Raw genomic sequence first — 26,490 nt, 5'->3', positions numbered from 1 at the left:
GTAGAGCTGCTGCTTTACAGCACCAGAGACCTGGGTTCAATCCTGACTATGGGTGCTGTCTGTATGGAGTTTGTGCGTCCTCCCTGTGACTTGTGTGGTTTTTCACTGGTTTCATCCCACATTCAAAAGACGTACAGGTTTGTAGGTTAATTGACTTGGTATAATTGTAAATTGTACCTTGTGTGTGTAGGATTGTGTTGGTTTGTGGGGATCACTGGTCGGCGTAGACTCAGTGGGCTGAGGGGCCTGTTTCCCTGCCATGTCTCTAAACTAAACTAAACATAAGGGCCTGTCCCACTTGACGATTTTTTTTTCCGGCAACTGCTGGCGTCATATCAGATTTTGAACAATTCAAAATCCAGTGGCGACAAAAAAAATGTTGCGACACTTGAGGAAACACCGTGCGTCAATACGTCATCACGCCGCGTCACTACGCATCACCGCCGTGTCATGACACATCACTGCCGTATCGCGCCGTGACTTTTTTTTGCAACCTGATACATCAGTCTATTATGCCGACAGTCGCTGAAAAAAGCGCCAAGTGGGACTGGCCCTTTATAGTTCGCCTAGACACAAAATGCTGGAGTAACTCAGTGGAACAGGCAGCATCTCTGGCGGAAAGGAATGAGTGATGTTTCGGGCTGAGACCCTTCTTCAGACTGAGTGGTTCGCATAACCAGTTTGGCAGGAATGTGAACTTTGGGACCTTGGGTTACAATGGGTGGCAAAGTGGGCAGCTCTGTAATTCGTAATTGTGCCCAACCATGGCAACAGTGCAATTGTTGAAGCTGAGGACATCATTGATGGATTTAAAGCAAGGCTGGAAAGAATGAGGTTGGCCTGTGACTGACAAAAGGGCCTTGATGAGCTGTCATCCAAACAGTTCAACGTCAAAGCTTAGGCTCATTGCATGAATTTTAACTTGAGCTACATTGAGAATTGAATATTAGATAGTGGGAATAAACTGGTCATTTTTGAATGAAGTTGTACGATTTATATGGCTGTGCATATTTATCAGCAAATGAGGGAGAGGTACTGATGTCCCCATTGTGCAATACAGTCCCTTTTGGATCTTTTTGAGTTTCTTTACCCCATCCCCTCACATCCTTTGACTCTCTGAACCCTCCCGCCTTTCCTTCCACAGACCCACTCTTTCAGTCCTAATGTCCCTCTCCCTCTATGGGTTCATCTGTCCACATTCCTGGCAATGCTCAAGCCTTCAGCTCCTGACCCCAGCCTTTTCGCATCATTCCCTATCGCACCTCATCTGTGTTCCTGGCCTCACTGTGTGCAGTGCTCCATGTGCTGACCAGTCATGTTTCTGGCCCCTGACTTGTGGTTGATGAGAGGCAAGCCTTACCATGAAGTACACCATAAGACTCCTAATCCCCAGTCCAGAGCCTATTCCCCTTTTCTGTTTTATGTAGATTTGCTTCACCTACCTTCCTCTGCTCCACTCACTAAATCTGCTAGTGAATTCCTTAATCTTGGAAGTAAGTGATGTGATAATTCTCTTTTTAGCCTTAACTCCTTGTCTTTAAACTTCTGTTTCTCTTTTCTTTTAATTACACAGTGACTGGAATGAATCTGTTTTTGTTAATCCTTTCTTGTTGCCGCGTGATATTACACATCAAAGTACGTCGAGCCCCTGACTTTATTATACTTGTATTTTCTCACATCACAGAGGATCTAAGTGAATCCTGTTCTACCATCCTTCAACGATGAGGTGCCTGAAATATATTCTGTTCTCTAGCTGTGATATTGATCAGGATTCATTTAGAATTCATAACATGTTGACCTAGAAATTTGTTTTCTGCTGGTCTGTAGGCATGAGTTGGAGTGATAATATATTTTAACAAACTGATGGACCGTAAATAAATGCATGATGTTCCTAAGAAACATGCCGGTGTTGACAATATGATCTGAAGGCCGTTGTCAGCAGCATGAATTGAGTGGCCAAGACTGGTATTTTGATAGATAGACATAAATGATCAATGAGAGTGGGATGGTACAACCAAAAGCAGAGAGAATTGCAAAGTAATGACATTGAGGCAGCAAACCGAGCTTGGTGGTTGGCTCACAGTATTGGCCATAGGCTTCATTGCTGAGCTGTGACAATACCCCCTCCCTAAATACTGCTCTGATCCTTGTTAACAGCCAACCGGCCAGGAGGAGCTGAAGTCCAGCACCATGGACAGCGTCCGCCTGCTGGGAGACATCAGCACCCTGGACAGCGCACTGGACTGAGCTGAAGCAATAGTGGAGGAGCAACAGTTGCATCCAATTAGCAGGGATTAGATGAATTTACCTACACATCATCAAACCTATTATCACTGTCGTCCTTCACGATAAATAAACCTTGTCACACGAGTTCACCCTAACATGAGTGTGTTGGTGTAGTCATTGTTGACCCAGTGTCTACCCGGCACCACAGCTGGATGTAGCATATACCTATCGTTGTCAGTCTTCAATGATCCTATTAAGGACTGTAAACTAGACAGCATATAAACCTAACATTCCTAAATGAAGCTAGTCTGACAAAGACTTTGCTCAGGCAAAGCTTGTTTGATGCACGTGAGAGTCTGTGTGAAGCCTGTATATTGCTTTGTAGCTGTATTTCACCCAGTGCTTTGATTTTTCTCACGCTGAGGACAAATTGGGTGATGGATTAATTGGCTAACTGTAAATTATGCCCACTGTCAGTGTGTTGTTGGTGAATCAGGAAGCAATCGATGGAAACAGACCCTTCGGCCCACAGTCCACACAGACCATCGATCACCCGTTCAATCTAGTTCCAAGTTATCTTACTTACTCATCCACTTTCTACACATAGAAACATAGAAAATAGGTGCAGGAGTAGGCCATTCAGCCCTTCAAGCCTGCACCGCCATTCAATATGATCATGGCTGATCATCCAAATCCGTATCCTGTACCTGCCTTCTCTCCATACCCCCTGATCCCTTTAGCCACAAGGGCCACATCTAACTCCTTCTTAAATATAGCCAATGAACTGGCCTCAACTACCTTCTGCAGGAGAGAATTCCAGAGATTCACCATCTCTGTGTAAAAAATGTTATTCTCATCTCAGTCCTAAAAAAATTCCCCTTTATCCTTAAACTGTGACCCCCTTGTTCTGGACTTCCCCAACATTGGGAGCAATCTTCCTACATCTAGCCTGACCAACCCCTTAAGAATTTTGTAAGTTTCTATAAGATCCCCCCTCAATCTCCTAAATTCTAGAGAGTATAAACCAAGCCTATCCAGTCTTTCTTCATAAGACAGTCCTGACATCCCAGGAATCAGCCTGGTGAACCTTCTATGTACTCCCTCTATGGCAAGAATGTCCTTCCTCAGATTAGGAGACCAAAATTGTACGCAATACTCCAGGTGTGGTCTCACCAAGACCCTGTACAACTGCAGTAGAACCTCGCTGATCCTATACTCAAATCCTTTTGCATCAAGGACAATTTACAGAGCCCAATTACCTACAAACCCACATGTATTTGGGAACCAGAGCTCCCAGAGGAATCCTACGTGGTCACAAGGAGAGCATATGCTAGCTTCACTCAGACGGCACCTGCGGTAAGGATTGAAGCCAGGTCTCTGGAGCTGTGAGGTAGCAGCTCTACCATGTGTGCAACTATGCCACCCTGTGCTGCATGTTTAATACAGGTCACAAAATCAAGAAGAAAATTTTACATTGCACATGTGTTGCAGCATAAAATGAAGTGGCATTTAATATCCATTCAGTTCATTTGATAGCCTTTTGTGCTGAATAGTTAGGGGCAATAGGATTGCCCTGAGAGTGAGCACAGACTCAATAAATCAATTTCTATGTGCTAAGAAAATATGAAAAAGTGTTGAGTCTTAAATTTGCATATATGCAGTGCATTGAATGGTTATTTTGAAGGCAGTCCTGGATACTGCTTTTGATTCCTGTAGAAATGCATGTGCAAATGCTTTGCAGGCCAGAATTGGCAAGTGTGGCAGCTTTCTTTCCCTCAAGGACCTCTTTTGAATGAAATGTTTTTTCCCACCAATATGGTATTTTCATGTCCACATTTATATACCAGAAAATTTAATTAACTGAATTTTAATTCCCCAACCAGACTTATATTTTCATCAGGTATTGCAGTGCTCTGCATTTCTATTCATAATGCTCTTTATTCAAGCCTCCTTAAATTAATGTTTTTCAGCTGCCATGGTTTGATTTAAATTTCAGTCTCTGGGTCATTTATCCCAGATTTGTGAATTGCTTGTTTGCTAATAACCATTATGCTGCTGTTCTCAAAATGTGTCTTCATACCCATGGCAGTACGGTTGATTTTGCTTGCCGATGTCATTTCAGTTATACCAAATTATTGTGGCAAATGTAATAATAAGAATAAAGATGGGTGTTTTACTTGGCCTTCCAAGTAGACACTGGAATCTGGCATGGCAAAAGTCAGTTAGTTCTGCACAATCCTCAACAAACCTTTCAGGGTTTGTGCCTAATTTATGAAAACTATCCCATAAATAAATTAAGCCATGAATTGATTTTGACAGACACTGATTCTGTCTCAAATGCTGACATCTTGATTTTGATCTGTCCCAATAAGACAGACCTACACCAGCGGCAGTACTTCTATGATATACACTTAGGAGGGAATGGTTTAGGCCAAGGTTTATTATTGTCACGTGTATCAAGTTACAGTTAAAAGCTTTATTTTGATGCTTTCCAATCAGATCAACCATACTGTCCATAAATATAATCAAGTCAAACTTGAGTACAACAGGTAGAGCAGAGGGAAAGATACAGAGTGCAGAATAAAGTTCTCTATTGTAGCACAACAGTTGCGTAAGCAAACTCCAATGTCCGCAGTGGGGCAGAGGTGAATCAGACAGTACCCTAACTTATGAAAGGACCGTTCAGAAGTCTGTTAACAGAGTGGAAGAAGCCATTCCTGAGTATGCTGGTGTGTGTTTGCAAGCTTATGTACCTTCTGTCTGACAGGAATGGGGAGAAGAAGAAATGACCATGGTCTTTGATTATATTGCCTTCTTTTCCAAGGCAGCGAGAGTGTCGATGGAGTCAATGGTGGGGTGGTCTGGTCCATGTGATGCACTGCACTACATCTACTATTTTCTGCAATCTCTTGAGGCCTTGGACAGAGCTGTTCGCAAACTGTGATGCAACCCAATAGTATACTTTCTATGGTGCATCTGTAGAAATTGGTATGAGTCATTGAAGACATGCCAAATTTCCTCACCCCTGCGGAAATAGCGGGGTTGGTGTGCCGCCTTAGCTGTCGCATCAGTGTGGTTCGTCCATGACAGATTGATAATATTAATGCCAAGGAACATGAAGCTATTAATTATTTCCATTGCAGCACCATTGAAGCTGATTGAGGCAGGTACTTCACCATGCTTCCTGAAGTTAATAATTAGTTCCTTTATCCTGCTGGCATTGACGGAGAGGTTATCCTGACACCATGTCACCAAGCTCTCTATCTCCTCCCTATACTCAGTCTTGTCATTGTTCATGATCCGGCTCACCACAGTTGTGTCATCTAAAAACTTGGGAATCCTCAGATTGACTTGGGACCCCATCGAATTTCATGTCCTGAAGTGAACTGCAGGCAGGGAAACCTACAGATTATCATCTATCAACCTCGGCTATTAAATATACTTGGATGAAGCATTGAGAGTAACAAGGCAACAAAACCTCTCTGAGATGCAAAACTACAATTCTGCACTAATTCTGCCTGTAGAGAAGGATAGCACTTTGAACCACCTTCTGTTGTGTTTTATGGCATAATTATGACAAACTTTCATAATAGATTCTGAAAATGTATTGTTGTCCAAATCTTGTTCAAAAGCTGAAACATAGTTGTGACTTGTGTAGGGTGGCCAATATTGAGAGTAATGACTCAATGGTGATTATGTCACATGAGGTGTATCATGCCATGAACAAGCTGTCCAACAACAAAGCAAGTGGCTTGGATCATATTTCTGCTGAACATCTTAAGTATGCGAGTATGAGGATAGCTCCTCTCCTTGCTATTTGTTTTACTGGCTTTATGATTCATGGCTTGTTACCAGACTCAATGTTGTCTGTTCTGTTAGTGCCGGTCATTAAGGACAAAGCTGGTAAAGTAGGCAGCCTAAATAATTACAGGCCCATAGCTTTAGCCAGCATATTGTCAAAAGTTTTAGAAAGAGTTCTACTGGATAGAATAAATGAGTTTGTTAAATCCACAGATAACCAGTTTGGTTTTAAAGCTAAACATGACTTATGCATTAGATTAGATTAGATTCAACTTTATTGTTATTGCACAAATACGGGTACAGGTACAACGAAATGCAGCTTAGCATCGAATCAGAGTGCAAAGTAGTAAAACACTGGTTAAAACAATATGTACAATGTTGATAAATTGATCTAGTACATAGGAAAATAAATATATACAGATAAAAGAGTATAAAAGGATAGTTAGCGTCGGGCCTGTAAGTTCAGCAGGGTAATGGTATTTTGGAAGAAGCTGTTCCTTAGCCTGCTGGTGCGGTACCTGAGGCTCCTGTACCGCCTCCCTGATGGGAGGAGGGCAAATAGTCCATGGTTGGGGTGTGTGGGGTCCTTAATGATTTTCCCAGCGCGTCTCAGACACCGTTTGCGGTGGAGGGCATCCATGGCAGGGAGCGGGGCACCGATGATGTGATGAGTGCTTTTCACCACCCATTGCAGTGCCTTCCTGTCAGCTGTGGTGCAGCTGCTGTACCACACCGTGAAGCAGGTGGTCAGGATGCTTTCAATGGTACAGCGGTAGAAGTTGGACAGGATCTGAGGGGACAGGTGAACTTTCTTAAGCCTCCTCAGAAAGTAGAGGTGCTGCTGCACCTTTTTAATCAGTTTGGTGGTATTGAGGGACCAGGACAGATCCTCTGAGATATGTACCCCAAGGAATTTGGAGTTGGAGACGCGCTCCACCTCAGTCCCGTTTATGTGGATGGGGGTATGTCTGCCACCTCTGGTCTTCCGGAAGTCTACAATGATTCCCTTCATCTTCTGTGAGTTGAGGACAAGGTTGTTATTGGTACACCAAGCTGCCAGGTGCTGGACCTCCTCCCTGTAGGCTGATTCGTTATTGTCCCTGATCAGTCCTACCACCATGGTGTCATCAGCGAATTTTATGATGGCGTTGGAGCCATACATATGGACGCAGTCATGGGTGAAGAGGGAGTAGAGGAGAGGGCTGAGCACACAGCCCTGTGGCACGCGTCAGTGTCAGAGTGGAGGAGGTGAGGTGGTTCATCCTAACAGACTGGGGTATGTTAGTGAGGAAATCCAGTGTCCAGTTGCAGAGGGAGGTGGTGATGCCAAGTCCGCTGAGTTTGGTGATCAGACTGGCGGGGATGACAGTATTAAATGCGGAGCTGAAGTTGATGAACAACAACCTGATGTAGGAGTTGTTATTGTCCAGGTGGGTCAGGGCAGAGTGAAGAGCCGTAGATATGGCATATATGCCCTAAAGGAGATTGTAAACAAATCTAGAGGCAAAAACTCTTCAATCCTTATGTGCTTTATTGATGCTTCCAAGGCCTTTGATCGTGTTAATCACAGAAAGCTGTTTGTTAAAATGAGTCAAAGAGGGGTGCCTAAATACATTGTTAGAATTCTGGCCTACTGGTATGCCCACCAGACTATGCAAATAAAATGGGGCAATAAGGTCTCAGCCCCATTTGGGGTTAGCAATGGTGTTAGACAAGGGGGAATTTTGTCCCCAGTCCTTTTTAATCTTTATATTGATGATCTGTCCAAACAATTGAAAGCCTGTAACACTGGGTGCATGATTAGTAATATTTTAGTGAACCGTATTATATATGCAGATGATCTTGTGGTCTTTAGTCCATCTAGTGCTGGTCTCCAACAGCTCCTTACTATATGTTCTGTGTATGGTGTAAATATAATGCTGTAAGAGTGCTGTTATGATCTGTAGAACCAAAGAGGATAAATGTCTAAAATGTCCTGATTTTAAATTGTCTGACAATAATCTTAATGTCTGTAATAAGGTCAAATATCTTGGGCATTTTATTACAGAACAAATGACAGGTGATGAGGATATTTATAGGCAACGGCGCATGCTGTATGTACAGGCAAATATTCTCTTGCGTAAGTTTGGTGCGTGTGCAGATGTGGTGAAAATGTCGCTGTTTAGAGCATACTGCACACCACTCAACACTGCGCACCTGTGGTCGAACTATGGAAAGACACGTTTGCAGAGACTAAAGGTGTCATATAATGATGCCATGAGAACACTGCTAAGGAAACCTAGATGGTGTAGTGCTAGTAACATGTTTGTGGCTGCAGGAGTCAGTCCTTTAGAAGCTATCCTAAGAAATCATATGTATAAATTCATCTGCAGGATAAATGACTCTAAAAATGTAATTATTGTGGCCTTGTCAAACATAAGGTTAAACACTACACGCTACGAATCGCAGTTGTGGGGACACTGGTATCGTTGTCTCGTTGTAGGACATTGATCATTCTTTTTATTCTGGATTTTAATTCATGTATGGTGTTTTTTTGTTAATATATAATTTATGATGCTTTTATAAGTGACATACAAAGATTTTATAGGTACTTTATGATGTTTTTTAATATGCAATGCATTTTTATGTAATGTTGTCCCTTGTCTGGACCTCGAGTCTGAAATAAAGTTTAATATTATTATTATTATTATAGTTAAATTCCACATATTCTGCAATTTTTTTTGCCTGGCATACCCCTTGCTCTACCATTAATGTTATAGCAAGTGTCCAACTTGATAGACACAAAGTGCTGGAGTAATTCAGTGGGTCAGGCAGCATCTCTGAAGAAAAAGAATGGGTGACGTTTCTGGTCGGGTCCCTTCTTAAGAAGGGTTGGTTCTCGGTTCTCCATCTTTTTTTTAAATGTTGAATTATAGGCAAAAAACAGCAGCAAATTTCACTATAATGAGACTGCAATACAACAGTACACGAATACCAAACAATGAAGTAAGTGCTGCAGCCAGGACAAAGCAATATTTTACCCAAGGGATTAGATCAGTGCTCTACACTCATGTTACTTAAGTCATGAAAGTTAGTGGATAATTGAATAATAACAAGAAGATATTACTCTTTAATCATTAAACATTTTCAAATGATGAACAAAGTGATGAGCTGCATCATTGACACTGCTATCAAGTGAAACTTGATCATCGGTCACGTGATCACAGATGCTCAGTTAGGATTTGACCAAACATGTGCAGCTGCATAATTCCTTGCAGCATTTGTCCAAACATGGTTGGAAGAGCTGATTTCTACGTTGAGTGAAAATAATTGCCCTCAACAATATGATGATAGATGTGAATCTAGAATACTCTGGTGAGACATGAGAGGAACACTGGCTTGAATCATACCTCACTTGAAGAAAGGCAATGTGTTTTGTTTTTTTACCACCATCAACAAAGTAAGCCAGGAAATTAATGTATAGCTTTCAAGAAGCAATACACCAGTAAGCACAAAACAGCCTGCTTGGTTGGCACTAGATCTTCAACCCAAAATACTTCCCATCACTGAAACTGTGACACCTGGCAACCATGGGTACCATCCGCAATGTGCATTGAATAGCTTTCCCAGGCTTCTAAAGCACATCCCAAACTTCTGATCACAACCATCCTGATAGACAAGTGTGTGGACTGACACTATTCACAATACCCCTTTAAGTCTTGCACATTTATTGTGTTCAGATCAACGTTCTTCAACACAACCTAGCAGCTTTGACTGCAAGGAGTGCACTGATTAAAAAAAGTCAGTTCACTACCTGAAGGGACAGTTAAGTACAGATACGAGTGATGTTCTATCCAGCAACTTCCACTTACATGTAGAAATGTAAAAAAAAGCTTTAAATAGGCAAATTACATTGAATATCAAGGCATGTATTGTAGGAACCGGAAAAAAACACTGACTTTGTTCTCTTGACATTTTGTCAGAAAATATAGTATTTTATTTTTTAATTCCATCACCCGCTTGAAAGTTTAAAAAAAAAAATGATGTTGGAAGAACTCAATGTGTGAAGCAGCATCTGTGGAGACAAAAGGTTTATGTTGATATTTTGTGTCTGGACTTTTCTTGTTGGCCTGTACCGTTTCCATTGGTGCCCATCCGCTTTTTAATAATACTTTGTACATTTACCCAATACTCAAAATTTAAAACAAAATACAAATGAACAATAGTAAATCTTGTATATACTTTGAGGCATGCTGTGATAAATTATTTGCTGAAACACAGCCAATAAATTGAACCTGTAAAGCATTCTGAACCACTCGTACTATTTTGGATTAAATTGTAATGTTATGATTACCCCCATTACGTTACTTATTTAGATTAATTTAAGCTATTTCTAGATTTATCATGCAGCAGTCAGAAATAATAACACTCTGGATTTTTTTTTTTAATGTTGCTAATGTGTTGCATGACACAGGGCTGAGGTATTAAATATTGAACCCACTTCGTCATTCAAGAATGGAATACTTTGCTTGAGTATGAACATATGCACCAAACCAGCATCCTTATTTACAATTTACAGGACATATGGGCACTGATTTTCTTATACGACAGTAAAGTTTGGATTGTGATTTCTAGCTCTGGATCGGCAAAATAAACTTGTGTGACCCTGCTGTAAGTCCAAGATGTACTTAGTGACAGATTCTGACTTTCTGCTCCATTGCTGGACATTGCTCAACACTATGCTGTGGAATTGGGTTCTTTGATGCTACACTGGTCATATCTAGCATATGTTCACAGTGTCAATTTTATAAAATGGATTTCCCAGCCTGATCAGCTGGAAAAAAGGTAACTTATTTAGTCCTGATTTTACAAAACTAAGAAATAATAAAAATATACATTTAGATTTAGCACAATTTGGGGCAATACAGCAGCGCAACGATGGAGCTGCTCCCTCACAGTGCCAGATATCTGAGTTCCATCCTAACTTTGTGTGCTATCTGTGCAAAGTTTGTGCATCTTCCCAGTGACTGTGTGGTTTTTCCCGGTTGCTCCAGTTTCCTCCTACATTCCAAAGACGTGCAGCTTTGTAGGTTAATTGGCTAGTGTAAATTGCCCCTAGTGTGTAGGATGTGGAAATGGAATAACATAGAACAAGTGAATAACATAGAAGCAAGGTGATCGATGGTCGGCATGGACTCAGTGGGCTGAAGGGCCCGCTTCAACGCAGTATCTCTAAAAATAGCAAAATTATTCTTAGCAATTATAATACATTTTAAATATCTCTGATTGTCAAAAACACTTAAATTGTTTTCATTAAAAGCCTCCCAGTTGTGGGATTCCACTCTCGGGGCAGTGACCTTAAGGCCTCATTGTACTTCACTATGTAACTCCCAGTTGAGGGGAATCAGCTTGATTTCACCTTTCAACACACATCCAACTTTGGTGTGATAGGGTGGGTTGTTGATCAGCGTGTTGAATTCAGTCCCCGAGCAGCTCCATAACAGAGGACTCTGATTTACTGGCTGCTCCCAGGGACACGTTCGGAGAAGGACTTCAAGTTCTGATGGAAATTCTGATCAAAAGTGAAACCGTGAAAGATACTCTTTAGTCGGCCTAAATCTGTTGATCTCTTAACAGAGTGAGATGTCCGTCAGGGAACATTGCCGACTGGCCCATTTCAGACAGTTGGAGTACGTGCTAAGGGACTATGGTGCAACCAATGCCAAGGCTCTGTGAGGGAGGATCACAGTCTAGGGTCATTCCTCTGAACATTGAATTCAATTAGTCAATGGTACTTTATTTGTCACATGCACTAAGGTACAGTGAAATTCATTTTTGTATACAGTTCAGTACAGGTATCACTCTGCATAAGCACTTAGTTACATCTTAGATATGCATCCCAAATACAGTACAAGTGTATAGCAATAGTACACTGAGACGGATTTGGCAGCATTTCAAGTCCCAGTCGTTAAGTGCACAACTGCTCCATGAAGGCCATATCTGGTCCACGTAACCCGCCTTTTGGATTGGCGCCTGATCCAACCAAATCCCAGGCTGCTGCCTGGCCTCCAGTGACCCACTCCACCATCGAGATGCACTGCACTTCCTCCCATAGCTGGTATGCTTTGTTCCAACTGCTCCTCTCTGTTCCACGGGGAGAGCAGAGGCCAGGCTCAGGGTCTTCACTCTCCAGGAGGGTGCCCGGTTTTCCAGTGGCGAGCCAGGCTGTGGTCAGGTATCGTTGCGGCACTTCGGGACGACCTTCAGCCACCCAGCACGCTCAAATAGGGGACATGCTTGCCATTCCATGGGGCCACATGAGTGGCAAGCATATTTTGTTTAAAGCTAGGTGTGCACACTACTAAGTATGGAAATATGACCTAGTTTTTGTATTGTATATATATTTTCTATTATGAATAAAGTTTACTTTCTAAGAAAAAAAAATCCAGCGCAGCATGTCTGACTTTTTAAAATTTTGAGCATTTAGAATGGAAATCAACAAAAATGTCTTTATTGAATATTGAGAGATATACATCCTTGTGAAAACTAATTGAGCCACGGGTTTTTTTGTTATTTTTTTTCATTGGATGAGTTTCTATGTCCACCATTTGTTATTGTATTTAAAACCGGCAACATTCAAAATTAAAGACAAAATAACAACCTTGCACCAGCATTTGAATGTATTGCGTTCCACTGTTTTGCCATAATTTCAGAAGAATTTGTCAACCAATTCACAAAATTGATATGAAGCAAATCATAAAATGGAAATCACTGCTGGAGGCAAGCAAAGATCATAACCTTGTGTCAATATTGCTCAAAGTCACAGCGAGAGATCGCAAAGTTGGTAGTAGTGAGCCACAATTCTGCATCCAGAATTGTCAAGCAAGGATCCAAAATGGATCAGTATTACCCAAGAGGAAGGCAGAGATGCAACTGCAATGGGAAAGCGGTTCCAAGAGATGAGGACTTGCTGATTTGGGAAAGTAAGAAGGATCCGAGAAAGACAAGGGATGCCCTGATGGAAACATTTGGAGGCAGCAGGAGTTTCAATAAGCTAAAGCACCGTGTGCCGATGCCTCAATGGAGTCGGTCGTATAGCCAGAAGACCTGTGAAGAAACAAGTTCCAACTGCTCTCATAAAGAAGAAACTGAGACAGTATAAAGAGTCACCAGATTTGGCACCATTTCAAGTCCCGGTTGCTGTTAAGTGCACAACTGAGAAGACTGGAGAAAGGTGTTACTCAGTGACAAAAGCCTTTTCCTGGGTTCAGGGCCAACATAAACAACCTGTTCGGAGATCACGCAGAAGGCCGTATAGAAAATGCCACATCGACCAGTTCGTCAAACACCCTGAAAATATGATGTTCCGGGGTTGTTTCAGTTCCTTTAGTGGTGGTCTGCCATACCCAATTGACAGTAATTCAAGTTCCTATTTTGTCATACCTCTTTCTCTTTCTTGCCTTTCAGCATTTGTTGTTTCTTGTAGCTAATAACTTCTTACCTCATATTTTCTAATGCATGATATGTAGAAAGCCAAAAGTGCTGTTTTTATCTGTGTAGACATACTGTAATCCCCTGTCTGAAGAAGGGTTTCGGCCCGAAACATCGCTCCATAGATGCTGCCGCACCCGCTGAGTTTCTCCAGCACTTTTGTCTACCCTGTGATGATAGTTTGTGTTTGATCAAAGTAATCAGACAAAAAGTTGGAATCTGTGACGCCGTGCACCCCCTACCCCTGAATCTCTACCCCCTCCCCCTCACTCTCTACCCCCTTCCCTCTCCCTTTCTAACCGCGCCTGCGCAGTTGGGGACTATGCGTGTGGATAGGATGGGGGATGGGGGAGGAAAGGAGCAAATAAATAATAATATAATATCAAGGGGTGTGTGTGTGTGTCCGCAGGCCGCCCCCCTTCGCGCGTTGAGGGAATCGGACCCAACGGGTCCCACTTGGCCGAGTATTACTTATGGTACTATAAATCATAAATATGTAAAACATTTACTTTGACAATTCTTAATGCTAATCATTTTAATTAATTAGATCTTATTAAGTATAGTTGGGCATAATATGTTTCCTCTGTTTATTGATTAATACTTTATTTTCTCTTACCTGTTTCTGTCCTGGCTCTGGGAGTGGACAGAACAGCAGTATGCACAATTGAGTCTAAATCGGAGATGCAAAGGGACTTGGAAGTGCAGGATTCTGGTGCAGGATTCCCAAAAAGTTAATCTGCAAGTCAAATCAGTAGCAAAGAAGGCAAACGCAATGCGAGCATTTATTTCGAGAGGGCTTATATATAAAAACAGGAATGTAATGCTGAGGCTCATGAGACTTGCAGAGTTGCTCCAGCAATTTGTATTTTGCTCAAAATTCCAGCATCTGCAGTCTCTTGTGTCTCAATAATAAATCAGTCATGCTCATAAGATGCTTGTAGCGTCATACCCAAGAAGACTTGAGGCTGTAATCGCTGCCAAAGATGCCTCAACAAAGTACTGAGTAAAGGGTCTGGATACTTACGTAAATGTAATATTTCAGTTATTTATTTTTAATTACTTTGCAAAAATTTCTAAACACCTGTTTTTGCTTTTTTTATTGTGGGGTATTATGTGTAGATTGATGATTAAAAAAATGAATTTAATCCTTTAGAATAAGGCTGTAACGGAACAAAATGTGGAAAGGTGAAGGGGTCTGAATACTTTCTGAATGTACTGTAAGAGAGCTCTCAGCACCTGGTCTATCCCCCAGTCTTTCCATCACCTTTGGAAACATTTATTGCTGTTTATCAACATGAGGACCAAATGAAAATCAAAGAGCCATTATGAGTCTGAGAAACAAGAATAAAACTGTTAGAGACATCAGCCAAACCTTCATCTTACCAAAATCAACTGATTGGAACATCATTATGAAGCAAGAGAGCACTGGTGAGCTTAGGAATCGCAAAGGGACTGGCAGACCATAAACAGAAAAACAGAGGCTACACGGCAAGATACAAACCATTAGTTAGCTGCAAAAACAGGATGGCCAGGTTAAAGTTTGCCATGAAGTACTTAAAAGAGCAACCACTGTTCTGGAAAAAGGTCTTGTGGACAGATGAGACGAATATTAACTTATATCAGAGTAATGCCAAGAGCAAAGTATGGAGGAGAGAAGGAACTGCCCTAGATCCAAAGCATACCACCTCATCTATGAAACACGGTGGTGGGGGAGTTATGGCCTGGGCATGTATGGCTGCTGAAGGTACTGGCTCACTTATCTTCATTGATGATACAACTGCTAATGGTAGTAGCATAATGAATTCTGAAGTGTACAGACACATCCTATCTGCTCAAGTTCAAACAAATGCCTCAAAACCCATTGGCCGGCGGTTCATTCTATAGCAAGACAATAATCCCAAACATACTGCTAAAGCGTACTGAAAGAGCTTTTCAAGCTAGAAAAATGCTCAATTCTTGAGTGGCCTAATCAATCACCCGATCTGAACCCAATTGAGCATGCCTTTTATGTGCTGAAGAGAAAACTGAAGGGGACTAGCCCCCAAAACAAGCATAAGCTAAAGATAGCTGCCACACAGGCCTGGCAGAGCATCACTGGAGAAGACATCCAGCAACTGGTGATGTCCATGAATCGCAGACTTCAAGCAGTCATTGCATGCAAAGGATGTGCAAGAAAATACTAAACATAACTACTTTCATTTACATGACATTGCTGTGTCCCAAACATTATGGTGCCTTGAAATGGGGAGACTATGTATACACTATACACTGCTATAGTTTCTACATGGTGAAACCAAAATGTATAAAAATGGCTTTTATTAAAATCTGGCAATGTGCACTTTAACCACATGTGATTTTTTTTCTATTACAAACATTCCCATTATTATGGAAGGCACTGTATATTACACTTTTATTTCTAGTTTGGGGTAGACTGCAGGTTTCCTATTTACATCTCTCAAGACCACTTTGTGGTTAGATGTTTAGGTTGCTTACTTTTCACAGTCTGTAATCTTTGTGATTAGCACATTGGGGAGGAAAATGAAGATAGACACAAAACTGTAGTAACGCAGCAGGTCAGACAGCATCTCTGGAGAAATGGAATGGGTGACATTTCGGATCGAGTCGCTTCTTCAGACCCAAAGAGTCCGGGAAAAAATAAATAAATAGAGAAATAAATAAATAAATAAACAAAAGCGAAGAAGTGCAACGTAGCAAAAATGAGTGGGAAGCAAGACAATTGGGTAATGTTTAAAGAACAACAGGAGATAACTAAAAAGACAATACGGGGAAACAGACCCTGTGGCCCTGAATCCTCACTGATTCTATGTTTGATCATCCATTCACACGAGTTCTATATTATCTCACATTCTCGCCCATCCCCTGCACATTAAGGACAATTTACAGACATCAATGTTGGGCTTGTCCAAACGGCTCAGTCTTGGCCTTGAGGAGTAGTTGCCAGTAGTCTTGGGCTTGTCATGGCAGCTTAGTCTTGAACACAAAGAGGTCACGCTGGCACTCAGGCGTGTCCCGGCAGCTCAGTCGACATTGGAGGAACTGGCTGTCTTGGGCTTGTCCCTCCAAATCTGCAAAATGGGAATGGAAGTAATAGGGAGGTACCCCACATTCTTCCTCTCTTCTTCTCCCTTTCCTTCCCCCTCTCCCATGTTCGTTAGAAAGTAGGGTGATGAGGCAGAGGTGGGCCAATCCAATAACAGCTAATTGGATTCAGCTTTTGCTCCTCTGGCTGTGGTTGTGGTTCCACAGGGTGATGTCTTTCCTGACAGGTAGGCGCTGTCCACTGTGCTGGTCCACTGCTCCTGGCTTATCTGCCATGAACAGAGATCAGAGCGGCACGTGATGAGGGAGGGTTATGGGCCACCTGCAGGCAGAGGAGATTAACTTGGTATCATTTTTGGCACAGACATTGTGGGCCGAAGGACCTGTTTCTATGCTTAAAAATGTTCTATGTTATATATAAATGAACATCATGCATTGATGCCTTATTACTGAAACAAAAATGCAAACAATTTGCTCAAAACCCATCATTGGTTTCTTTTGAGATTAATTATTTCTGTATAAATTGGTGAAAAAAGGAACATTTAATGAAAAAATTTGAGTCATGTTGAATATAATGGGATGTGTAAATACTCAACCAAGCATTATGAATTCAGGCTCGTTTCTTTTCCAGTTCGCATACTATGGTGAGTGTAACTCATTATTAACAAAAAAACATTCAGTTTTACTATTAATATGCTAAATAGGGGATATTTGGAGATATTATTTCAGTGTACCAAATATCTAATTAGTGAGATATCATATGGATTCTACTCGGAGAGATTCATTGTTCGGTGATGATATGATAAATCCTATGAATGAGTAATCTGTATTTTGAAGAACCAAAACATAGTCATGCAGCACGGAAACAGACAATTTGGCCCAAATTGTCCATACCGACCAAGAATCCAATGCTAGCCCCACCTGCCTGTGTTTGGCCCATATCCCTCTAAACCCTTCCTATACATATATCTGTCCAAATGTATTTTAAATGTTGTTACAGTGTCTGTCTCAACTACCTCCTCTGGTAGCTTGTTCCATATACTCGTTCCAAATGCTTGTTCCACACTCAGTGTGAAAAAGTTGATCCTTGGCTTCTTTTTAAATTTTTCCCTTCTCACCTTTAACCTGTGTCCTCTGGTTCATGATTCCCTAAAATAACTATGTGCATTTGGCCTTTCTATTCCCCCCCCCCCCCATGATTTTATACACCTCTATAAATCACTTCCGACTCCTGCACTCTGAGGAACACATTCCTAATCTGCCTGACCTCTCCCTATAGTTCTGGACCTCGAGTCCTGGTAACATCCTCGTAAATCTCTGCACTCTTTCCAACTTAATGAAAACTGTTTAACTTATTGCGCTGGAAGAAGCAATAACTTATCCATTAAGTACAAACATCATGACACTTCTTGGAAAATTTGCTTGATGTAAAATCCCAATCGGTGGAAGTTGCAAGATATTTTGACAAATCCTTGTATCAATAAATATCATGCTGTGTTTTACAGGGAGTTGGCTTGTGATACTCTATTCCATCAATGTCTCATCATTGTTACTGATCATCTAAAATTTCCTGAGTCTGATTTGAGGAAAATTCTTTACAGAGTGAATGTTTGGGATCCAAGGAAATACAGTGGAGGTAGATTTGTTGGATTGAAGGGTTGGATTGCCTGAATTGCTCTTGCATAGATTCTGAATAATTAGAATTGGACAATTTACTTCTTTTGTTACTCTTATTATTATGCCATTTTATGACATTTTAATGTCAGATGTAAAGTTATGACTGTCTTGGTTATCTGGTGGTGAACCATGAACTGTTTGATTCACTACATCTCCATTTGATGCTTGGAAAGGTATTGTGACAAAAAAAAGGACAATGTTAGCTTTGCTTCCATAAACTGTGTCATTCATTGTGTCGTAGCCATACAGCATGGAATCAGGCCCTTCAGCCCAATTTGCCCATGCCAACCGAGATACTCCATCCACGCTAATCCCATTTGTATGCATTTAGCTTACATCAATCTGAGCCTTTTCTATCCATGTTCCTGTCCAAGTGCCTTTATAAATGCTGTTATAGTACCTACCTCAACTACCTTCACTGACTGCTTGTTCCATATATCCACTAATCTCTGAGTGCAACTTTGTAGGATCCCAGCCAACTTCTGCCTTTGGCAACATTAATTAATGCCGAGATGGCCTGTTTCCGTGCTGTAATTGTTATATGGTTATATGGTTAATGCGATTAAGGTTGAATTGCCCCTTTAAAAAATAAAACTAAAATAGTGTGTACTTTAACCACATGTGATTTTTTTCTGTTACAAATCTCAAATTGTGGAGTTCAGAGGCAAATAAATAAATGATGGATCTTTGCCACAAACATTATCGAGGGCACTGTATGTCTTCTCTGGACCACCTCCGGTACAATGGGTACTGAGCGGGCCAAGTCAGTGGATATTTCTAAGGCAGAGACAGACAAATTTTCAATTAGAACAGGTGTCAAGGGTTATGGGGAGAAGGCAGGAAAATGAGATTAGGAAGCAGAGATCAGCCATGATTGAATGTCTGAGTGCTTGATGGTCCGAATAGCCTAATTCCACTCCGAAAACTTGTGCACTTATGGCCCTTTACTTTCTAATGCTGCTTACCAAGTGGGACCTTCTTAAAATCGTAGCTGAAATCTTTGATGACGACATCAAATGCACAGCCCTCAAAGGTCAGCTTGTTACCATCTAAAAACAAATGTTTAATTTTAAACTGACTTTTCTCAATAAATCTGTTCTGCTGACATTGATTAATCTGTCTTTCCGCATAAAGGTTTGTGCAGTCCCTCAAAGCTGATTACAAGAATCTATTCATCAATGAAAAGCCCTTTTTTTCCAGAACTGTGGTTGCTCCTTTAAGTACTTCTTGGCAAACTGTAACCTGGCCATCCTATTTTTGCAGCTAACCTGTGGTTTGCATCTTGCAGTGTAGCCTTTGTATTTCTGTTCATGAAGTCTTCTGCGGACAGTGGTTATTGAGAAATCCACACCTGACTCCAGAAGAGGCAAGATGCAAACCGCTGGTTAGCTGCAAAAATGGGATGGCCATGTTACAGTTTGCCAAGAAGTACTTAAAAGAGCAACCACAGTTCTGGAAAAGGGTCTTGTGGACAGATGAGATGAAGATTAACATATCAGAGTGATGTAGAGAGCAAGGTGTGGAGGAAAGAAGGAACTGCCCAAGATCCAAAGTGTACCACCTCATCTGTGAAACACGGTGGTGGTGATGGTGTTATGGCCAGGGCAGGCCCGTACGAAGCTTTTCAAAAAGGGGGGTGGTATGACAGGATTACAAAAAACTTAATGTGAAATAGTGTGTGCACATTACGAGAGCGAAGCATGAAGTCCCTCGATGTCAGGGTCCAGGGCCCTGGAAGCTCAGGGGTTTTAGATGCTCTCTGATCCATTCTGAGCCTTGTTTTGGAGCATTTTTGAAACAAATTTATGACCAATATTTCAGAAATTAACAGGAATCTGAGGTAGCTTTTTCACACCCTTTCTGCTGGGTGTATATAACAAGCTGCCAGAGGAGGTAGTTAAGGCTGGGACTATCCTAATGTTTAAGAGACATTTGGACAAGTACATGGATAGGACAGATTTAGATGGATATGGGCCAAACTCGTGTGAGTGGGACTAGTTTAGATGGGACATGTCAGTCGGTGTGGGCAAGTTGGGCTGAAGGGCCTGTTGCCTGTTTCCACACTGCATCATTCTATGACTAAAAAGTGAAGAAGAAAAATGCGTGTATATAAGTAGAGCAGATTTGAAAGAGGAGTGAAATGTAAAGGCACAGAGAGGTTTATGGGTGGAAAGGAACAAAGGAAGGGGGAGAGTGGGCTTGGGCAGATGGGTGAAGGGAAAATAGACACAAAGTGCTGGAGTAACTCAGTGGGTCAGGCAGCATCTGCAGAGAATATGAATAGGCGACGTTTCACAAAGTGCTGGAGTAACTCAGCGAGTCAGGCAGCATCTGTGGAGAACATGGATAGGTGACATGTCACAGAGTGCTGGAGTAACTCAGTGAGTCAAGGCAGCATCTGTGGAGAACATGGATAGGTGACATGTCACAGAGTGCTGGAGTAACTCAGTGGGTCAGGCAGCATCTCTGGAGAAAAGGTATATATTATAGTTCGGGTCAAGACCGTTCTTCAGTAATATTCATGATGTGACATGCATAGACATTCCTGAATGTTACCCAAACCATTGTGAGTTGCTTTGTTATGGTGCTTGCCCTCTCCTATAACATCTCTGATGCCTTGGGTGATGCAGGACATCGGTGTGAAGCTTTGGGACACGGTGCGAAGCTGTTGCTGTCTGTCCCAGCCTGAAAATCAGAAACGTTACCCTGGTACCCCTTCCCCAACAAACACAGCCAGACCCCAGTCTGCAAAGAATGGACCCTGCACCCTCTCCTTCCCATTCACCACAATACTGGGCCCAGCAGTGGTGGCGTGGGCCCAGCGGGGGGTCAACAGGGGTGGCTTGGACCCAGCGGGGGTGGCGTGGGCCCAGCAGGGGTCAGCGAGGGTGGCGTGGACCCAGCGGGGGTGGCATGGGCCCAGCAGGGGTGGCATGAGCCCAGCAGGGGTGGCATGAGCCCAGCAGGGGTGGCTTGGGCCCAGCGGGGGTGGCGTGGGCCCAGCGGGGGTTGCATGAGCCAGCGGGGGTGGCTTGGGTCCAACGGAGGTCAGCGGGGGTGGCGTGGGCCCAGCGGGGGTGGCATGAGCCCACCCCCCCCCCCCCCCCCCCCCCCCCCCCCCATCTCAAAATGGAAATGTTACATCTGTATATAATGATCCCATTAAAATGTGTATTTATGTCACAAACTATGGAATTCATATTTTTCAGTATTGTTATCAAGGAAAAGAAAGCAGTTCCAATTGTTTGATATTATTTGATATTGTTTAATATTATTCATATGGAGGAGAAAATATAATAGCTCTAAAACCAACCTTAATTTTGCAATCTCACTCAAGATAATCCCCCTTTCCCTCTCCCCTCCCCCATCTCTCTCCTCTCCCTTCCCCTCTCTCTCTCCCCCCCCCCCCCCCTCTCACATCCCCCCTCTTTCTTGCGGGGGGGGGATGAAGATGAAGGTGGCGCGGGCCCAGCGGACGGGGGGGATGAAGGTGGCGTGGGCCCAGCGGGGGTGGCGTGGGCCCAGCGGGGGTGGCGTGGGCCCAGCGGGGGTGGCGTGGGCCCAGCGGGGGTGGCGTGGGCCCAGCGGGGGTGGCGTGGACCCAGCAGGGGTCAGCCGAGGGTGGCGTGGACCCAGCGGGGGTGGCATGAGCCCAGCGGGGGTGGCATGAGTCTAGTGGCCGTCAATCACCCGATCTGAACCCAATTGAGCATGACTTTTATATGCTGACGAGAAAACTGAAACTAGCCCCCAAAACAAGCATAAGCTGAGGATAGCTGCAATACAGGCCTGGCAGAACATCACCAGAGAAGACACCCAGCAACTGGTGATGTCCATGAATCGCAGACTTCAAGCAGGCAAAGGATCTCGCGCAGACTACCAAGGAGTTGAATTTAGTTTAGTTTGAAGAAGATCGGGGAAGAGTCATCGTATTTGACCATGCACGAGCAGACCGCGAGTATGATTGAAATGTACTTATACAAGAAGAAGCCTTTATGATTATCTTACTATTTGTACTACCTCAATAAAGAAACTATCAATCAAGAGTGTTTTTGAAATTCTTTCTTACAACGAGTTTAAAATGTTTACTTCAAGAGTAAATTTGACTCGTGGAAATCTTTCATTATGTTTTCACGAGTTAACAAGTTTCCCGAGTACCTGCCGTTAGCGTTACGAGTTCCAACGTTCCCGCTACGTTAATTCTATGTGATTACCACGAGTTTGATTTGTTTTAAACTCGGAATCACTCGTGGGTGGACTCGCACCGTGAGACAGGGCCATTATAGTTCAGAGATTGTTTAAGTTGTGTTTAATAGTCTGTGGGGAAGCAGCTGTTCCTGAACCTGGATGTTGCAGATTTCAGGCTCCTGTACCTTCTACCTGTAGGTATGTTACAAAACCTACCTAAATCGTCATTGGGAATCTGCCTAAAGCCATATCCGCGATTTTGGCGCTGTTTGGAGGGGGCGGGTTTAAAACGCGATTTTTACTAGGCTGTTCTAATCGCAGATGTTCAGCCTAGTAAATCATTAACGAAAAATCGCTACAAGACCCGGTCGCAAAAGGTATTATTAGTTTTATAGGCCTCGATAATATAGTTATAATAATTTTAAAATCAATCTCTCACTTCACAACCTCTCGCAGCCCCAGGGTTTTATAAAGCAAACAATTAAAGGTATGTACCTTATTTTTACATTAAATGGGGCATGTATATAACCCTGTTTATAAAGTTTTCTATAGCGAGTAGTTCATTTTGGGCTTTTTATATCCCGCAGTATTTTTCTCGGCATTTGAGGGCACTAATCCAGCGCGATGTGAACGTTCTAAACCAGCGCGTTCACATGAACCCACTAGAAAGCCGATTTAAATGGGCATTTATTTACAGCAATTGAACACTAAATTCCTTCCATTTGGCCTATAAATTAATGTAAATTAGATATAAAAATCATGTTATATTGTGAATTATTTGTGAATAATCTTTGGACACTTAGGCTATTTAAGAAATGGATAGATGTTTATATCTAGTAATTGAATTTTGATTAAACATGATTTTCTTTTTTAGTATTTACTATTTGTTTTAGCGTTTAACTTTATAATCTCTACTTTTTTTTCTAAAATTGAAAAATTGAGGAAAAACAACGTGTACAGAGTTGCTTATTGGTTGCAGTCTGAGGAGTATGATGATGCTACTGATTATGATATGCCAATGTACCAGCTAGCAGCTGATCTTCTCCATAAAGACTTGGTCTTTTGCTAGAAATTGTAATTTATTTACCTATCCATAACTGACACAGCATATTATACAATAATATTAAAGTTCTGATCTTGAGAATATCACATTTTTGAATTTTCAAGGCAGTCTGGTTGTTTATTACTATTTCTGTCACATCGGTCAATTTTGTAATTAGCTACAATTAGGTAATTAGCTAATTATATGCTTTAATTTCATGTCATCCAAGTAAGATTGTTTTATATTTTTTCAGAATGCTTCAATCTATGATAGGTGAAAATTTCATTCAGTTCTCTTAATTCTTAAGAAAGTTACGGGCTTTTGACTATCCAAGATCACAGCTTTTTTGTAATGTCCATTGAAAATCAATAGGGAACAAGATGCTAATTTCCGAGTATGAAAATGGCCATAACGTTTTTAATACTTGAGATATGAAAGTGAATTTGGTGTCAAATTAAACTTGTTGTTATGCTTTATCTGATGGGATAAATTGCAGACTTGATTTTTAAAATCTCAAAATTTTGTAACATTGCTACTACCTGATGGCAGCGGTGAGATGAGTGTGTGGCCAGGATGGTGTGGGTCCTTGATGATGCTGGCAGCCTTTTTGAGGCAGCGACTGCGATAGATCCCCTCGATGGTAGCGATGGTCAGAGCCGATGATCGACTGGGCAGTGTTTACTACTTTTTGCAGCATTTTCCGCTAACAAGTACTAATGTTTCTTATTTATACGGAACCATTTTGTTTCAATCACTGTTCTTTTTTTTACTTGTTGCAAACTTTTATTTTCTTTTACATTGCAATAAATCTTTAATTTTCTTATTAGTTTCAAATGAATGAATTTGGAGCTCTGGAGATCATCAGCACTGAAGAACAAGATGCTGAGACCAGTGCACAGATTGCTGCTCAATCTACAATTGGAATGAGGAATGCATACAGTGTTACTTCTAATGCACAAGGTAGGCAAACATTAAACAGTGTTCATTGTAGATAAGTATTCATTTCTACATAATTTGTAACCTACATTGACATGAATCTCAGTTTTATTTTGATAAAGCCCACATATTCAAGTCAGTTTCTCCCCTGTAATGACTGTGCTGCCTTTTGCTATTCGGTATGGCACCTCTCCCAATGCACATTCTTTGTGTTTTCCAGAACACGTTGCAAAAACTGTGCATATGGTAAATTGTGTGTTTGACTAATGCTCATGAATAAACAAATATTTCAGCTAATATTGACAGTAAAATTTTTTCTTTGAAATTTATAAAATTTTGAAGAGTGATTATTTAATGATTATTCCTCAACCACAACCCTTACACATCTCCTGGGAGAAGGCTTTTCAACTTGATTAGCTCAGCACCATAGTCAAAAGCCTGTCGCTTTTTACAGTCTGTTTTGGAGGTCACCAAAAACTTTGCTGCTGGCAATTTGCACAAAATCTCTTTCACATATCACTCTTGTCCTAACAGACCTACTTAATTTTCTCTGGTTATTAGATCACTCCATTGTTCCTCCATTAATCTGTAATCTCCCCAATTGGGTAATCCTCAAAAATAATTGGATATGATGATACAGAATTAGATTACTGGACCAGTAATCCATAAATTGAAAACTCTGAGGCCAGTATTCAAATCCCAGTTGTGGAATTTAATTGTATTTAAGATTCCTCACTTCAGAGTAGTCCAGAGTATTAACTGAAATTAAATTCCACAACTGGGATTTCAAGAAACTGACATAATATATTATTCCATTTTCTTTCTGGAGAGGGTTATGCTCTTGACTAATTGATCTCCTGGATGGGAATGAGAAACCAATTTCTTGTAGATTCTGTTTGCAAGTATTTGTTGATAAAGGAAATATAAATACACATTTTGGATACATGGTTGACCACAAAGCAGTCTGATGGATGCCAGGCAGCTATATTTTTTTTAAAGTAAACAGTAAAAATGTCCACTGATGCCCACAAAAATAAAAGTAGAGCAGGAAGTGGGTTTATCTTGCCTGCCATTGTTGGGTCGTTTTGTTTGTTTTATTGGAATCTAGTGTGGTGCCACTTCCCTCTGTGTGGACGAGATGAGAAACCAGCTATTGTTTGTTGCAATTCATTCAAACAATATTTGTTCCCATACTACTATCATCCATGTTCTCTACCACCCCCTGTTCTCTATCACCATACCCTCACTTTTATAAACCATATAACCATATAACAATTACAGCACGGAAACAGGCCATCTCGGCCCTACAAGTCCGTGCCGAACAACTTTTTTCCCTTAGTCCCACCTGCCTGCACTCATGCCATAACCCTCCATTCCCTTCTCATCCATATGCCTATCCAATTTATTTTTAAATGATACCAATGAACCTGCCGACACCACTTCCACTGGAAGCTCATTCCACACCGCTACCACTCTCTGAGTAAAGAAGTTCCCCCTCATGTTACTCCTAAACTTCCGTCCCTTAATTCTGAAGTCATGTCCTCTTGTTTGAATCTTCCCTATTCTCAAAGGGAAAAGCTTGTCCACATCAACTCTGTCTATCCCTCTCATCATTTTAAAGACCTCTATCAAGTCCCCCCTTAACCTTCTGCGCTCCAGAGAATAAAGACCTAACTTATTCAACCTATCTCTGTAACTTAGTTGTTGAAACCTTTGTTACAATCCAATCCCGAGTACTTTTATTTTTAGCAGAGGTGGTCGAACGGAGTAATAAAGTATGTTGGTGAAAGGTTTGAGTTAGAGTCATTGATTGGATGAGACTGTTCACAAATAAAGGGACTGCTGGCAAATGGGAAGCTTTTAAAAGTGAGATAGGGAGCCTTGAAACCGGCATGTTTCTGTTTGAGTGAAGGATCAGGCTGGCTGGATTAAAGAACCCTGCTTGATAAGCATATTGAGGTTCTGGTTCGTTCGTTCATGTGTCAGACGACGTATAGCTCGCTGTTGGCTTCCGTCGTTGTCCAACATGTTGACAGAATTGGTCGCCCGACGCATCACTAAATGCATCGTGTCATCGTTTCTGGGGATCG

The 26,490-nt window shown here is 41.7% G+C and overlaps 1 protein-coding gene across 2 annotated transcripts in view; it reads left to right on the top strand.

Annotated features, from left to right (window-relative positions):
• LOC129696173 (lethal(3)malignant brain tumor-like protein 4) overlaps window positions 1-26,490 on the top strand; it is a 281,807-nt gene that overhangs the window by 24,129 nt on the left and 231,188 nt on the right. For both annotated transcript variants that reach the window (XM_055633744.1, XM_055633743.1), the window contains exon 5: window positions 24,292-24,424. In XM_055633744.1, coding sequence (XP_055489719.1) covers window positions 24,292-24,424 — 133 coding nt within the window. The remainder of the gene's footprint in view (window positions 1-24,291; window positions 24,425-26,490) is intronic.

This window comes from Leucoraja erinacea, chromosome 4 (genome assembly GCF_028641065.1).
Source record: "Leucoraja erinacea ecotype New England chromosome 4, Leri_hhj_1, whole genome shotgun sequence".
Classification (NCBI taxonomy): domain Eukaryota; kingdom Metazoa; phylum Chordata; class Chondrichthyes; order Rajiformes; family Rajidae; genus Leucoraja; species Leucoraja erinaceus.
The sequence above is the reverse complement of the archived record's forward strand: the minus strand, read 5'-3'. Positions and strand labels throughout refer to the sequence as shown.